General features: G+C 39.8%; 1 protein-coding gene across 4 annotated transcripts in view; it reads left to right on the top strand.

The window, feature by feature from the left end:
- Window positions 1–17,430, top strand: part of AHCYL2 (adenosylhomocysteinase like 2) — a 171,655-nt gene that overhangs the window by 123,590 nt on the left and 30,635 nt on the right. For all 4 annotated transcript variants that reach the window (XM_060020869.1, XM_060020870.1, XM_060020868.1 and 1 more), the window contains exons 3-7: window positions 4,020–4,163; window positions 4,588–4,688; window positions 11,107–11,209; window positions 13,169–13,263; window positions 16,569–16,675. In XM_060020869.1, the coding sequence (XP_059876852.1) occupies window positions 4,020–4,163; window positions 4,588–4,688; window positions 11,107–11,209; window positions 13,169–13,263; window positions 16,569–16,675 (550 nt within the window). The remainder of the gene's footprint in view (window positions 1–4,019; window positions 4,164–4,587; window positions 4,689–11,106; window positions 11,210–13,168; window positions 13,264–16,568; window positions 16,676–17,430) is intronic.

Raw genomic sequence — 17,430 nt, forward strand, 5'->3', positions numbered from 1 at the left:
ATCACAGAACACAGAAAAGGATGGTTCTTCAAAGGATGGATCATAACTAGTACCCTGCTAGATGCAGAGGAGAGACGTTAATTCATATATTCAGTGGATGCTCCAAGACATTAGGGCTTAATTCTAATGGAACCCAGACTGAAAGGGGCTACGTCAATCCTTGAAATTATTTTATAAAAAACAAACTTCTAAAAACTCTTTCTCTAAGCACAAAACCCTTAAAAACAAATGAATAGAAGAGACTTTTCTTCAAAGTCAGATCATTCTCAGTGATATATTTCTGAAAAAGCTGTCTTTGCAGTGAGTTAATTGGTTAAGGATAAGGAAAGAAGACCAAAGTTCCTTAGTTCATAATTGGTTCTTCTAAAGCTTGAAGTATTTTCAGATTTTTCCAAATAACAAAGTTTTGTTTGTCTATATTTTGGTTGCTAACATAGCTTTTCACATATTTCTAGAGTGTTATCAATGAAATCTGCTGCACATTGACACACAGGTCATTACTGTTATTCTATTACCAAATGAATAGATTGGGTCCAAGAGGAATTGCCTGACTTAAAATAGTCTGATAGGACTAATTCAGCCAGAAGTCTGACTGCTTCTTCTCCTAGCAATTAGCCACAATATCACAGCTTCTAGGAGGTAAGGCTTAATCAGGCTTGAGCCATAGAACATATGTATGACAGTTCCATGGGGTAGATTGTGGATTAGTGATTCACCAAATTATGTTTTGATTCTGAGATACCATGAAACAAGAGAACATCCCATGAAAGAGTTATTTTGTACTTTGTATTACTTTTCTACCTAGAAATTGAACCCTTTTTTTGTGATTATCTCATTTATTCATAAGATTTTTCTGGTGGGAGTTAGGGGAAAGGGAGAGCATGGGGAGAGAGAGGATCTATTATACTCCCTATTTTATGGTTGGATAAATTGAAAATTGGTCACTTAACCAATTAGAGGTGAAGCTAGAGCTAAGGTCTCAGACCTGTACTTCAGTAGGTGATTGTCTTGATTATCGGTTGTTCATTTTTAACTAAATTATGACTCTGGGCTTCATAATGTGCTGACAATTACAAACACTTTAGAAACTGTTCAAGCATGTGTGTGTGTGTATATATATATATATATATATATATATATGTTGGGTTTCTCTAAATTTTCCTAGGAAGAATTTTTAATTCAATCTCAACTATTTTCATGAATATGCTACTTTAAATATAGTGGCAGAAATGAGTTATGGATTTAAAAAAAATGTTATGTTAGTTCAGGAATAATCTTTCCACTGTGTTTGCAACAATAGCATTCTCTTGGTCTAAGTGTGTCAGCCATTTTGCATTCACATATTAGTACAGTCTAGACAACTGATACTTTTGGATCTCACTTGATAACAAGTCTGTATAAAGGGCTCTTTGAAAACAAATCCATTTTGGCTCAAAGAAAAAGATTGGTTGAACTAACTATAACCAGTTGGCTACTGTTAAGAAAAGAAAATACAGTTCTTTCCCTTTAGAAAGGGGAAGTAGTATAATTTTTTTCTTTGAGTTGGAAGAAAACCAAAAATTTGAGTACTTCTCTTAAGGAGAATTTTAGGGGGTTTTGTTGTTTGGTTGGCTTTTTTCCCCTGACTCGTCCTTAAAAGCTGAAGAGGCATAGGGAGAGGAGAGCTATTCTGGGTAGAGTTAGAACTCCAGTCTCAACCTTTTTCATCTCTGCCAGCCAACCACCTGCTGCTTGGGTAGATTAATAGATGACAGAGGTAGAGAAAAAAAGAAACTGCTAAATAATATTGTATGTATGTCATTCCTTTCCCATTCAAAATCCTAGAGCTAAGTAAGAACCCTTAAAGATGTTATATTTGGTATTGAATTAAAAATATGTACAAAAAACAGTAATAATACCAGGTATCATTTACTGAGTGCTTAATTACTTTATGCCAGCATTGCACTAAGCACTTTATGTACATTATTTTATTTAATCTTCTCAACAACTTGATTCTGACAAATCATGTCTGCATATTATATAGTCTGCTTCATAGCACATATTACAACCATATAGAAAGAAAAACTCTAAATAATTAATTCTGTAATTAGTTATTTCATGTCTGACTCACCTACTAGACTGAAAATCCCATGAAGGCAAAGACAATCGATATCCGTCCTGTATGCCCAGCACTTAGACTGTGCCTGGTACATAGTAGATGCACAATAAAATTCATTGACTGAACAACTGAATGTGTGAATGACTGAATACATGAATGAATTAACAACCCTATGAAAAATGTTCTGGTATCACCTCTGCTTTATACCCAGAAGCAGAGACTGAGACTTCAACCAAAATCTCTCTGACTCCAGAACACTTAACCACTGTATTTAAATGGCCATTAGGGAGCATAAAAATCATCATGGCTCTGGAAAAGGATTTGAAATTTCAGGATACTCTGAATGTGAAGACTTTCTTCAAAAGCAACTTTTCTATAAATTTGGATCAGGATTAGGATGGCTGTTATCTTTCTTCTCCCAGGTGATAGAAGCATGGTTCCCCTAAGCCTCCGACTCATAAGCCATTTCTGAGTATTGATTGGTGAAACAGGTGACTGCCCAGGAAACTGTTTCTGGGCTCTGTTGCCAAAGGTACTTTGAGCTCTCACTCACCCTAGGAGGGAGAACCATAGACTTTTTGTACAGATTATCTCCTTTCAAGAACAAAAGTCCCTTTGGGGATTTATTAATTCCCCCACCTCCCCGGGTGCTCATGTTCTTTCTTGTTGCCTCGTGTTAGGACTTTGCTCTAGGGCAGTTTTCCAGCTCCAAGAGAGACACTCGGGCCCCTGCTGCCCAAACATTCTGTAGCACCATGCTTGATTAACTGGGCAAGGTCAGACTTGCCTGTTACAGCCCTCCCAGAGATAGACCCTTTGCTAAGAAATCCCAGAAATGCCTTAATTCTCTGGATATAAGTAGATCAGGAGACCCTAGGAGCTCTGAGCTTTTGTAGCTTTCTCCCCTTAAAAATGATGGAAGTACTTCTTATCTCATTGAGAAATATATAATGCTTTATAGACAGTGCTTTATGTCCCCAACCTTCCTCCCCCCAAAACCTTGAGGACTGCTTAGGAAGAAACTATCCTCAGGAACTTAAACATAAATCAAAGAAATCATCCAGCAAATGATTAGCAACTACAGAATTATATGAAGACTAAAAAGACCTCAGTCAAACATGGGAATGGCAGCAGCCGTAGCTGCCTATTAGCCACAATCAAAAGTCGTAGACCTTCCACCCTCTAGTGTATGTTGCTAAATGGATTAGTCATCAGAGCATTTAATTATACTGAAAGAGGGTTTATCTGCTTCTCTGGGAATCTAAAATGCCTAATGCAGGACCCACTGAGGCCAGCAAGAAGGGAGAGCACACTGAATACTTCATTGTCAATGTCTAATTGAGTCTGCAGGCATAGTTCAGCCTCATCAGAGCCAGTCTTAAAAAAGAAAGCTCTGTTTTGTCAGACAAACACTTTTTGTGTGGTTCTTAATTACTTTCCCATGGGTTCCTTGTTTTCTAGGTCTTATCTGTTCAGTTACTGTACTGAAACACAAATTACATCAGGTGTTTGAGCAGCAAGCAGAGAAGGGTAGCTGGGATCCCAGAAACCCATAGGTTAATCACCATGATCATGCATTAAGAACTTGAACCTATTGCTACAGTGGTATAACCTCTCTCTTTTTTCATTTTCAAGGACTTCTGCATGTTCTGAAGATAAAGTTAGCCTTAGATTCCAAGTTAATGCTACCCAGGGGGGATGTCTTCGGCAACGTCTCTCAGCTTCCTCTTTCTGGCCTGCAGATAGCACTTTCCATGGGTGGTGGTTGAGACAGCTCCTTGGTGCCACTTAGGTGCTTGCTTACCAAATGTGTAAATTTACAAGGTGCTGGATTACTAGAAAAGCCTCAGTTCACTCCACGGTTTGGAGTTTTAGAGGAATCCATTTTTTCCCCTAAAGGTATTTTATCCTGTCATTCCAGCTGCTTCATATACAGATAGCTCTGATGATGAGACATCTCCCAGGGACAAGCAGCAAAAGAACTCTAAGGGAAGCAGTGACTTCTGTGTCAAGAACATCAAACAGGCGGAGTTTGGACGAAGAGAAATTGAAATTGCTGAACAAGGTAAGGAAAATAAACACCTTTTCCTCTCAAGCTGCCATGTTAATTCATTTTTACATCCTGGGCTCTAGTAGTTTGTGAAATTTCAGTGTGATTTTGAAGAATACTTATAACAAAAGAAATATGGGCTCAGGAAACACTGTGGGGAGGGAGTAAACTCTAGAGGGTCTAGAAGGAACAAGGAAGAGGGGGAGAGAGACTAGATAAGAGGGACTGGGATATAGGGAATTAAACATTGGACCATTTACCTCTGGAAGTCTCTTATAACAGAAAAATGAAGTTTAATGTTTTGATCCCTTGAGAAACTTAATCTAACAGAGAACCTGTTTGGGGAAGGATCTTATCTTAAGAGAGTACATTTTTCTGTTATTCTTTACCTCTCATCCCTCCTCTCTAAAATTGCTACATGTGTATTGGGCCTTTTCAGAAATGCCGGCACTGATGGCTTTGAGGAAGAGAGCTCAAGGAGAGAAACCTTTGGCCGGAGCCAAAATTGTGGGTTGCACACACATCACTGCTCAGACTGCTGTGAGTCCTTTTCCTTTCTCTACATAACAATAGTTAATAACAGCCACCAGCTATTGAGGGCTGGCACACTAGTTCAGAGCTTAACAAGCGCTCATTAGCCTTCATAATGGCCATGTAAAAGCACATATTCCTGTTTCCATTTTATAAATGAGGAAGCTGAAGCTCAGGGAGTTTAAGTAATTTGTCCAAGGTTATACAGCTAGTAAACCACAGAATCGAGATTTAAACTTCAATATATCTGATTCCCAAGCTTATTCTTTCTCATCTTCTCCACTGCTTCCCCTTATCTTCCCTTCCTGTGTCATTTCTACACAGCACCTCTGTGTTAGGCTGCTTTCAGCTGCAAATAAGAGAAAACCTGATTCAACCTAGACTGTACATAAGGGAATTCATGACATTACGTAGCTAGAAGTCCAGAGGTAAGGTGGACTTCCGTTGAAGGCTCTCAGGGCTCAGTTTCATCTATCTGTGATTTTCTTGGAGCTGCCTCCTCTCTGTGCTTACTTCATCCTCGGGCTGATAGCAAGATGGTTACAGCTGTTTAAGCCATCCCAGACTGACATGAAGAGGAAGAAGGACCATTTCTTCCTCTCTCCCAAGAGCAAGGAAACCTTTCCCAGAAGTCCTCCAGGGTACTCTGTCATGACACTGAGCAGAACTGGATCACATGCTTATGCCCCACCAGTCCTGGCAAAGGAACTGGGGTTTCCATGATTGGTTTAGATCCGTAATTTTCACCCTTGTCAGATTCACTGACCCCTTTTGATTAAAAAATATGTTTTGCAATGGCCCAGTATTTTATTAAAATGAAATTCAGATATAGCATAGCTAGGTACATATAATTTTTAAAAAATAAATGTAAAATCTTACTGAAATATGAAGGAAGAATAAAAGGAAAGCAATTTATAATAAAATAATGTGTATTTCAATATGTAAGTGCTTGGGTACAAGTAGAGTTGAATAGTCAGATATTTGTCCTTACTTATAGCATTATTTGAATGTGAGTGCTACAAATGTATATACATAAAATGTGTTACTGGTTCCATAGCATCAGAGAAATGTTGCCAAATTAAATAATTTTCTGAAATTATAAACAACTTTTTGTAAATTTCTGAATAACAACAATATCAAAAATATGAGTTTTCTCTTGGTTTATACACTTGTTGCATTCTTGGAAAAATTATTATTGTTTTGTATTAAAACTACAACAATACCTTTGTTGATATGTAAAGTGGAATAAAGTTCTAAACTCAGGTAATTATAAATAGATTTCTCACTCATGTGAACTTTTCATTGGAACGCTTGAAAATTATACCAGATATGGCATGGTTTTTTTGTTCTAGGAGACTATCCTACACTTTTGAAATGTCAAGATCCCTGGCCCTACCCACTAAATGCTAGTAACACTCCCCTACCAATTACCGTGACAACCAAAATGCCCCCACAGTTTTCCAAAGTTCCTCTGCTGAGAACCACTGACTTAGAGTTGTCATCATCAAAGATGTGATACATATTAAGTTGCCAACTGTAATGAGACCACTACAGGAAATCAGTGTATTAAGAAATTGTCTGGACTCTTTTATGGGATTTATAAGATCCAGGTCATTTGTATGACTAGATCTCTTCCAAAAGATTGTCTTGTAAGCACAACACTATGTGGCCACATTCCTTATTCAGAATAGCAGAGATTCCTCAAGACACAGCTACTGTTAGCATCTTCCCTGTGAGACTTTTCTGGGTTATGTGTTCTCTGAGGAAAAGGATACCTTGGTACCCCAAAATTAGTATAATAAATTGAAAAGCTATCACTTTTTGGAGCTATAGACTAATGAATCAAGGCAGAAACACTCTTGGAACCTTTTTTGGACTTCCCCAGTCAGGGACATGAGACTTCAGTGTGGTGGCTTAAAATAGTTAGTGCTTCTGTACTGTCTCATGTTGCTAAATTACATCTAGTTTCTTTTTTACCCCCTGGCTCATAAACATTACCACTCTTCAAGGTTACTTTCTTTTTTTTGCTGAATGGAGTAATCAAAATTAGTTTACCAATTTTAATATTATTTTATTGTTCCCTCCCCACACCTTTCTGTTTCCTTTAAAAAAATAATTACAAAGGAATTTTGCTTTGTTTTTTTAATCTCTATTTTATTTTTCTGATTACAAAAGTAATTCATGTTCATTTTACAATATTCAAGCATTACCACAATCTATAATGTAGAAAGACAGTCTGCTATAATCCCATGCTCCAGAAATAGCTCATAGTTAACAGTTTCCTGTCCATGTTTCTAATAGACTTGGATCTAAATATTTATATTTTTTAGGTGTGTTTCCATAGTTCCTTCCAACCAGATTCCTTAGCTACTCTCTCTAAACAGTAATGATTTAAAGTCAAGTTAAACCAGCTTCTGAGCTCTGTCCTTCTCCCACTTCTACCTGCCTTCACTTCTGCTTGAGCCCTAATAGCCAGCAGTCTTGACTCATAGTTCTTTAAATAGTTCTTATATTCTTGGTCCCAGTCACTTTTCTAGTTAATTTATATTGCTTTGTAGGTAAGTCTCAGTATCATTCTCTTCTTTGGCACGTTGAGGAATCCTAGTTATAGAAATTCAGAAATTCTTTAAGGTGAAAATTAAAACAGGATAGAAAAAAATTGGATTGGATATTGAAAGGTAAAGAAATTAAGATATAGGGCTTCCCTGGTGGCGCAGTGGTTGAGAGTCCGCCTGCCGATGCAGGGGACACGGGTTCGTGCCCCGGTCTGGGAAGGTCCCACATGCCGCGGAGCGGCTGGGCCCGTGAGCCATGGCCACTGAGGCTGCGCGTCCGGAGCCTGTGTTCCGTAACAGGAGAGGCCACAACAGTGAGAGGTCCGCGTACAGCAAAAAAAAAAAAAAAGTAAAAAAAAGAAATTAAGATATAAGAGTAGTTCTGCTGTGGCCTTTGACGAATTATGTGAGAGAGTTAGCCTAGTGGAGTTGTTTGCACGTATTTTTTTTTAATTAGAGCATATTTTTCATTAGAATTTTTATTTTGTATATAAATATTAGAAAATACAAATTTTTTAAAATGAAAATTATCAATACCCAAAGTTAAGCGCTGTAAGGAAATTTTAAAACAAACTTTGTCACCAAAGATTTATCCATGTTAAAAGAGCTCTTAATCGAAGCAGTAGGGTGGTACATTACCTTCTTTTCTTTTTTTAATATTTATTCATTTATTTATTTGGCTGCATTGGGTCTTAGTTGCGGTACGCGGGATCTTCGTTGCAGTGGGCGGGATCTTTAGTTGCGGCATGTGGGATCTTTTTAGTTGTGGCATGTGGGATCTTTTTAGTGGTGGCATGTGGGATCTAGTTCCCTGACCGGAGATTGAACCTGGGCCCCCTCCATTGGGAATGCAGTCTTAACCATTGGACCACCAGGGAAGTCCCTATACTACCTTCTTATAAAGAAGCCTATCTCCATCTTACAAACTGAAGTGAAAGCAAGTCAGGATCAAATCAGTGGATTAAATTTATTTTAATAATTTAAAAAAATTTGAAATATACACAGATTTATAGAAAAGTTGCAAATACAGTACAGATAACTTTTTTTTCTGAACCATTGAAGAGTAAGTTGCCAGCCTTATGATGCTCCCACAAATACCTTAGTGTATATTTTCTACAAACAAGAACATTCTCCTGTCCAGCCAGTACAACCATTCAAAATTAGGAAATTAACATTGATTCATTATTGCCATCTAATCCTCAGGTCCCATTTGAGCTTCACTAATTGTCCCAATAATACTTTTTTATAACCAAAGGATCCTGTCCATAGTTATGGGTCTCATTTAATTGTTATCTCTTTAGTCTCCCACAGTGCTGGATAGTTCATCAGTCTTTCCTTGACTTTCATGACCTTGACACTTTGAAGATTATAGACAAATTATTCTGTAGTATGTCCTTAGTACGTAGAAAATGATGCTGTGCTTTTTTCATTTAATCCTATCAGATGGCACTTGTTTTCGATTTGTCCCATAACTGATGTTCATTTTGATCCCTTGATGGAGGTGGTGTTTGCCAGACTTTTCTAGGGTAAAAGTTATTTTTCCCCCTTTGTAATTAATAAGTATTTTGTGAGGTAGTAATACGAAACTGTGTAAATATCCCATTCTTCATCAAACCTTCCAATTATTCATTCATTTATGTATTTTTATTTGTGTGGAGTCATTGTTTCCTATTTTATTTAATGGGTTATAATCCATTACTATCATTATTTATTATGATAAAAATTGTTCCAATTTTGGCCAAGAGGAACCCCTGAAGTCTTGCTTCTGTGCCTTGTCTCTTGACATATCCCTTTCATTCTTTGAGCACTTCCTTGCTTCTGGTACAAGATGATCTAAGCTCATTTTGTACCTTCCCTGTCCTATCCCTGGAATCAGCCATTTCTCCAAGGAGCCCTGGTTCCTTTTCCTTTCAGTGGATCTGTACACTAGTGTACTCTTTGCTATTGGGATATCATTGTTCCTGGATCCTCTTTCATTACTTTTCAAAAATAATTGCCCATTAACTCTTCATATATATCTTTTGCCCTGTTCTCTCCTTCTGTAAATTAGGCCATTGATAGTATCCCATAGATCTTAGATGCTCTCTTCTGCTTTTTTCCCCCACTCTCTTTTCTTTCTGTATTTCAGTTTGGTGATTTCTATTGATCTATCTTCAAGTTCACTGACTCTATCCCTAGATATGCCCAGTCTGGTGATAAGCCTAATGAAAGAATTCTTAAATCTGATCCTTAAAAAAAAAAAAAAAAAAAAATTCTGACATTTCTATTTGACTTGTTTTTATAGTTTCCATCTCTATGCTGAAATTCCCTACCTGTTCATGGATGTTGTCCATCTTTTTCACTACACCCCTTGCCAGCCTTTTACTCATGTTAAATGAGTAAAAGCATAAATATATTAATCATAGTTAATTGAAAGTTCCTGTCTGATCAAACATCTGTCTCATCTCAGAGTCTGGTTCTCTTGAATACTTTCCTGACAATGCGTTGGGGTTTTTTTTCACTTTTTTTGGCATGCCTTCCAATTTTACATTGAATGGTAGTATATTATTTTCCATTATTGTCATGAATTGGGCTGGATTTCAATTCTGTTGTTCCATACCAAAGGCTACAAATTCCCCCAGGCTGGAGGGCTCTCGTACTCCTCAGTGTTTGCACTTCAGCTTCTGCACATGCTTGCCACAGGGGGGCTCTGTCTTCAAGTGCATGTCCCCGCTGCAGCACACGACTGCTACTCCTTGTTTCCTGGAGCTAGGCTGAAGGTGAGGGCAAGTGGGGTTCTTAGATTTTCTGGTCCAGCCTCGGTGTTAGGCAGGCCTCTGTGAGGGTAGGACTTTTTCAGTGTTCCTGCCACTCCTCTCTGTAGCAGCCAAATTTTGCCTTGTATTGGTGGTAGGTCTTGAGCAGAGATATTTTCCTGTCCCTCCTGGAGAGGTAGCAGATTTTTACTTTGTATCAATGTAGGGTCCTGGGCCCAAGAGGATTTTCTGCTACTCCCCCAGGAGCAGAGAGTTTTTGCTTCCACCCTTCCCCAGAAGCAATAGCTCTTTGCCTGGTCCCTGGTGGCAGGCATAATTCCTGCTCCTCTTGCTACAGTTTAAGGCTTTTGCTTCCTATGAGAGAAGAGTGTGGAGATGTGCCGAGGTTTCATGCTTATCTTTGAGCACAGCCAATCAGCTCCCTGCCCGCAATCTTTCTTGTGAACCCTGGTTGGAAGCCCCTAGAAAAGAGCTTGCATGTGAGTATGAACTCTCCTTGTGCCTGGGGCTACAAGAAGTTCCAAACTGACATACTTTCCCACACTCAGCCTTTACTAATTCATTAAAATTTTAGCTAATTTTTTCTTACCATGATGTATGGCAGCCACCTCTTCCTTCTGTGCTCTGACAAGGGTGAAACAGTGTTCCCTCTCTCCTTAAAGGGATTTGTTGCTCTTTGGAGTTCCTTGGTTGCATTATGACCTCAGCTCTTTGATGTACTCAAGAAAAGTTACGGTTTTGTAGATTATCCAGCTTTTTCTTGTTGAGGTGGAAGCTTCTCTTGCAGCTTTCTACATCCTAAGGAGAAGCAGAGCTATAAATTTGTGGTTTTTAAAAAGATGTTTGGCACTGAAAGCCTTGGTTTAATTAAATCTTACAGGGAGGCCCAATATGTTAAATGAGTAAAAGCATACAGCTCAGCTGGAGCCTTCCCCATGCCTACCCCCAACCCTTGCCCTCTTCTCCAAGTATTGAAGTTTCTGTAAAGCACAGTTTGAAAATCATGGGCGTTAGTTATTCCTAATGTACTTTCTCATTGTCAAATATATAAACTTAATCTCCTTGACCAATTGTTTGGCCCATGCTTGCTCATCTCCTGCTTTCTCTTTAATATAGGTGCTTATGGAAACTCTGGGCGCTCTGGGGGCACAGTGCCGATGGGCTGCCTGCAATATCTATTCCACTCTCAATGAAGTGGCTGCTGCTCTAGCAGAAAATGGTAAGATCTTTTGTGTGTTCTCTTTGTCTTTGACTAAAGTTTCCAAAAAGTTCCATTGTTTCAATAAATATCTGTAAGGAAAGTTGACATTTAAAGTTGTCTTGAAAGAAATATTCTTTTTTTTTTTAGTTGAAGTATAGTTGATGTACAATGTTGTGCTTGTTTCAGGTATACAATAAAGTGATTCACTGTATATGTGTATCTATATCTATATATCTATCTATATATATCTATCTATCTTTTTTCAATTCTTTTCCACTATAGATTATCATAAGATATTGAATGTAGTTCCCTATGCTATACAGTAAATCCTTGTTGTTTACCTATTTTATATATGGTAGTGTGTATCTGTTAATCTCCCCCTTCCCCTTTGGTAACCTTAAGTTTGTTTTCTGTGTCTGTGAGTCTTTCTGTTTCATAAATAAGTTCATTTATACTATTTTTTTAGATTCCGCATATAAGTGATATCATGTAATATTTGCCTTTCTCTGACTTAATTCACTTAGTATGATAATCTCTAGGTCCATCCATGTTGCTGCAAATGGCATTATTTCATTCTTTTTTGTGGCTGAGTAATATTCCATTGTATGTATACACCACATCTTCTTTATCCATTCATCTGTTGATGGACACTTAGGTTGCTTACATGTCTTGGTGGGTCCCTATTCTTGATGAGTTTGCCCTCCTTCTGGGCTTCTCTTGTTAAATATGATCGAGGTAACTGTGTTGCTTTACAGTCACAAATATCTTCTTATGTCTAATATTCCATTATTAGTTAATGCTTTGCCTTTCAGAGCACCAGTGAACCTTATTCACTGTCTAAGGTCATATGGATTAGAAAAGAAAATGCTTCAGGCATAATTTTGTGGTCCGACTGGTTTTCAGCAGTTAATGTTTGGTGCTCTGCTTCAGCGGTAAACAGGACTTGACCTGGCAGATTAATATTTGATAACAACAGCCACTGACACTTGAAGGACAAAAGAAATAGAGAAGTTTGGACTTTGCCAGTTTCTTGCCTTCACTCTCTGATAGCCCAACACAGATCAGGATACCAAACACTTGCTTCAGAGCTATTGAGAAATTCTGGGAAAGCTCTATAGTGCATGCATACCTCTCTTTTTGCAAGCACTTTGAGCATTTTATTTGTTCTTTCACTTACAGTCATTCATTTGTAAAATTTTTATTAATGTATAAAGTATGTATAGAAAGTACACATATATAAACATATAGTCCAATTAATTGTACATATACATTCATTTCTCTTTTTTTTTTCAACAAATGCTTATTGACCTACTTTAAGGACAAATGAGAGTGTCTTTGCCCTCAGAATCTTATATTGTGGTTAAGGAGAAAAGACACATATATAAATAATGATAATACAAGGGCATATATGATAATGCCACAACAGATCATAAATCCACATTTAGTATACCAACAAGGGGCTTATAAAAGTTCAGATTCCATGTGAGATCACTTTCAGCTGAGTTATAAGGCTTCCTTAAGGAGCATGATACTTAACTGGGTAATGAAGTGTAACAACATTTGAACAGAGGGAGAAGAGTGTAAGAGTTTTCCTGATGCAGAGGATGGGATGACTAAAGTATAGAAACAAGAAAGATCAAAATGTAGTTGGGAAATGATGAGAATTCCAGTTGGACTGGATGAAGAAGTACATATTTCTGGTTTCTTCTTTTTTGCCTTTAGTCATACTTTTAGCATTCGTCATACTCTTGGCCCTTTTGTTTGTCCTCTTTGGTCTAACAAGAGTGAAATGACCACCAAAGACAAAGACGAGTATAAAAGGACTGAAGACAATAGTAATCAGTGAAGAAAGTCAACCCAAGAAGTATAGCAGAACGAGAGAGCTTGGAATTGGGGAAAACCAGCATCTCCTTGCCAAAATTTAGGGTCAGCCCTTTTTTCAGGCTTTAATGGTTTCTCTTTGTTCTTTTTTCTCAGGATTTCCTGTGTTTGCCTGGAAAGGAGAGTCAGAAGATGACTTCTGGTGGTGCATTGATAGATGTGTGAATGTGGAGGGCTGGCAGCCAAACATGGTGGGTTAGATCTCTGCCAACACAATTCTGTTGGGGCCTGGAGGTATAGAGAGGGAGAGTGTGGTCTGGGAGAGGGTTTCCCAGCAGGAAGGAAGGCAAATGCTTCCTTTTCCGTCTGATGTACCTGGGCTTCCGGCAGAGCTAGATGCTTATGCTTAGGGCATCCCAAGAATATTCAACCTCCTTATAGCCTCAAAGTGCTTTTCATTGTCAGTGCTGATCTCAGAAGCACTCATATTCATCAGCAACATTAAAATACTGCTCAGGGTTCACACATGACTGGTTAAAAAGTAAGATTAATGAGTTACCATCCCCTACCACTGCTTACCACCCCCCACCCCCCACCCACCCCGCCCGACAACATCAATGATTAAAGCACACACACGCACACACAGCTCCTATGGTACTTAGCTTTCTTTCTAGAATCACGTGCTAAATTTATAGTAAACCTGAAGGGATTCCAAGTTCAAATTTCTTCTCTTTATTCATTTCTCACCTGAAGAAAGATGAATAGGCAAAGTTTGGGGTTTTTAATTTCTGCTTAGTTTTTATTTTTGTTTCATTTTTTAAAAGATCAAGTGCTTGAAGGCTGAGAGCATATTAGATTCACAAGGGGAAGCAAAAAGCTTCACAAAGTATGATGCACTCCTGCTTTGCAAACCTTTCTGCATATGGGTGAGAGGAGAAATTAGGGAATCAACTGAAACAAGAATCCTTGAAGCTCTAGTCCAACTATTGCTTACTGCTAAAGACTGCAGAGCAGGCTTTATCTGGGACACAGCAGAGAGAAGCAGCCTGTCTTTCTGGATTCTGATCCAGGCCACATTGCACCAAGTGTTGGTTTGAGGAAGCTGGGTTAAAACCTTCATATCCTGAAAGGGAGGGAGGAGTCGACTATAAGATGAGTCAGCTCATTCCAGCGGAGTTTAACGGTGACAGAAGGGAGTGTGACTGACAGGTGCTAAAGAAGATATGCCAGGGGGGCTCTACTGGAAATAAAACATTAATTTTATAGTCATGAACATAGGGAGGACAGGGGATTGTACATGGCGAGCTTTTATAGACTGTAGAGCCAGCACACACTGCTGGAAAGATTGACGAAGAGAGTAAGACAAGGGTAAGAAAAACTGTGACCCCAGAAAACAGGATCCATATCTTTTTGGATCCTGTCAAGATCCTGTCAAGTGCTTTTACTTGCTTGCCAACTTCAGGAAGATTCCCAGGTGACAATAATTTTCTGCAGTAGGACAACAGGGTGAGAATTTTGGGCTACATTCATTAAATAAATATTAGGGATAGCAACTACCTGCCTGTATTCGATAACTGTGTTAAAAGGGAAAGGTGGACGAGAATACTGAGACTAAGACACAATCTTTTTTGTCTCTGATCTTTTGTGTGGCTAGGGATCAGAGGCTGCAAGCAAAAACTCCATGAGGGATTTCATACATGTAAAAAGGGAGAGAGAGGGCTTCCCTGGTGGCGCAGTGGTTGAGAGTCCACCTGCCGATGTGGGGGACACGGGTTCGTGCCCCGGTCCGGGAAGATCCCACATGTGGCGGAGCGGCTGCGCCCGTGAGCCATGGCCGCTGAGCCTGCACATCCGGAGCCTGTGCTCCGCAACAGGAGAGGCCACAACAGTGAGAGGCCCGCATACAGCAAAAAAAAAAAAAAAAAAAAAAAAAAAAAGGGAGAGAGAAACTCAGAGGAGCCTTTCCATTTCTTAGGGAATCTGTTCTGAAGGTTTCTACTGGGAGAAAATGGAGCACTATCTTATGGTATGGAGCAAGTGTAAGAGTTTTAATAAGAGTCCTGCCTTGGATCCCTGCTCTCAAATAAGGTTTAGTGGAATCAGAGAAAATAGATCAACAACAAGAGCAGAAGTGGGAATTCCCTGGCGGTCCAGCAGTTAGGACTCGGTGCTCTCACTGCCAAGGGCCCGGTTTCAATCCCTGGTCAGGGAACTAAGATCCCACAAGCCGAGCGGTATGGCCAAAACAAAAACAAAAACAAGAGCAGAAGCAAAAAAGATCAGGTGGTAGACATGAGGTTGGAGATTTTGTGTACCCAGGGGTCCAGGATGGCATCTTTGGCACTTGTAGTAGAGTTGATAATTGATGGGACTGCAAAATGGGTGCTTGCCAGTGGAGGGCAGCTTAGTCCTGTGGGTCTTTCCAGGAGGGTGGGTGTAACAACTTGGAAAGTCCTGCCAAGCGTTTCTAACAGTTAGGTGAAGGGCTGAAATGCCACAGCCTACTGCCTAATAGTATTCTAAGCTGGTCTTTCTTTAGCTTATTTATAATTCAGAAACTTTCCTCTGCTGATGAAAGCTCCAGTGGGCACAGCATTGTGTTTATCTTTAATCCCAACCTGAAACAGTGATGAGCTGTTCAGAGGCATGCTTGCACACCTACATGCTGCACAGTTCCCTAGTTATTTTTACTTTGGTTGATAGAGAGTGTGAGGTTGTGCTAGGCAAAACCCTACAGTGCTGCCTGATCATTTTGGATAGGAGAGTGCCTGTACTTTGGGAGAAGTAAAGGATTAACGAATACACATTTGTAAGCCATTGTTCTGGGAGGGAGACTAATTATCTGGCTTTATTTAAACTAAGCTTTTACTGATGATATTTAAAGTCCTGAATTCAACCAATATAAATATGCTAATATCAAGTTTAGGCTTTCTGACTACCAACAGTACAGCCAAGAGCTAATGGTCTAGGTAATCACTTAAGCTATTAGTCCATAAGAAAATCCTCATTGCGCTGCTGTATATTTTGATCCTAGCGGGTATGTCATTTGGGAAGGTCACTTGGCTGTGAGAATTACAGTTGGCCTTTCATTTCACTGTTTTTTTGTTTGTTTGTTTTTGACTGCATTGGATCTTCGTTGCTGTGCGCGGTCTTTCTCTAGTTGCGGCGAGTGGAGGCTACTCTTCATTGCGGTGCGCGGGCTTCTCATTGTGGTGGCTTCTCTTGTTGCGGAGCACGGGCTCTAGGCATGCAGGCTTCAGTAGCTGTGGCATGTGGGCTCAGTAGTTGTGGCTCACGGGCTCTGGAGCGCAGGCTCAGTAGTTGTGGCGCACGGGCTTAGCTCTTCTCCGGCATGTGGGATCTTCCCGGACCAGGCCTCGGACCCATGTCCCCTGCATTGGCAGGCGGATTCTTAACCAGTGCGCCACCAGGGAAGTCCCTCACTTGTTTTTTTCTTCAGTGTAATGACTGTTGGTCATTATACTGACTCTTAAGTTATTTTGCATAACCATTTGGGAAATTTGAAATATGACATTATTGATGCTTATTATTGCAGATCTTGGATGATGGAGGGGATCTTACTCACTGGATTTATAAGAAGTATCCCAACATGTTTAAGAAAATCAAGGGCATAGTGGAAGAGAGTGTTACTGGAGTCCACAGGTAAGATTTGACATGGGTATGCCTAGTTTTATGCAGCCTGGACATATATTTTTTTTTTTTTTTTTTTTTACAAATTTTTATTTATTTACTTTTGGCTGCGTTGGATCTCTGTTGCTGTACGCAGGCTTTCTTTAGTTGCGGCGAGCAGGTGCTTCTCTTTCATTGCAGTGCACGGGCTTCTCATTGTGGTGGCTTCTCTTGTTGTGGAACATGGGCTCTAGGCGCTTGGGCTTCAGTAGTTGTGGCACGCGGGCTCAGTAGTTGTGGCGCACAGGCTTAGTTGCTCTGCAGCATATGGGATCTTCTCAGACCAGGGCTCGAACCTCTGTCCCCTGCATTGGCAGGCAGATTCTTAACCCCTGCACCACCAGGGAAGCCCCTGGATATATATTCTTATAATCACATACTTATAGAATACATTATGTTAAAAATTGAAACCTGATCTGAAATGTTGAGATCTGAGTCTGCACACTTGTTTTTTGTCTTTTTTATTTGTGGTACGCGGGCCTCTCACTGTTGTGGCCTCTCCCGTTGAGGAGCACAGGCTCTGGACGCGCAGGCTCAGCAGCTATGGCTCACGGGCCCAGCCGCTCTGCGGCATGTGGGATCTTCCTGGACTAGGGCATGAACCCGTGTCCCCTGCACCGGCAGGCGGACTCTCAACCACTGCGCCACCAGGGAAGCCCTGCACACTTGTTTTTTAAATTAACAACACAAATAGGAAACTTAAAATAGTGAGGGGGGAGTAGCTAAGG

The sequence above is a fragment of the Delphinus delphis genome, chromosome 9, assembly GCF_949987515.2.
Source record: "Delphinus delphis chromosome 9, mDelDel1.2, whole genome shotgun sequence".
NCBI classification, from domain to species: Eukaryota; Metazoa; Chordata; class Mammalia; order Artiodactyla; family Delphinidae; genus Delphinus; species Delphinus delphis.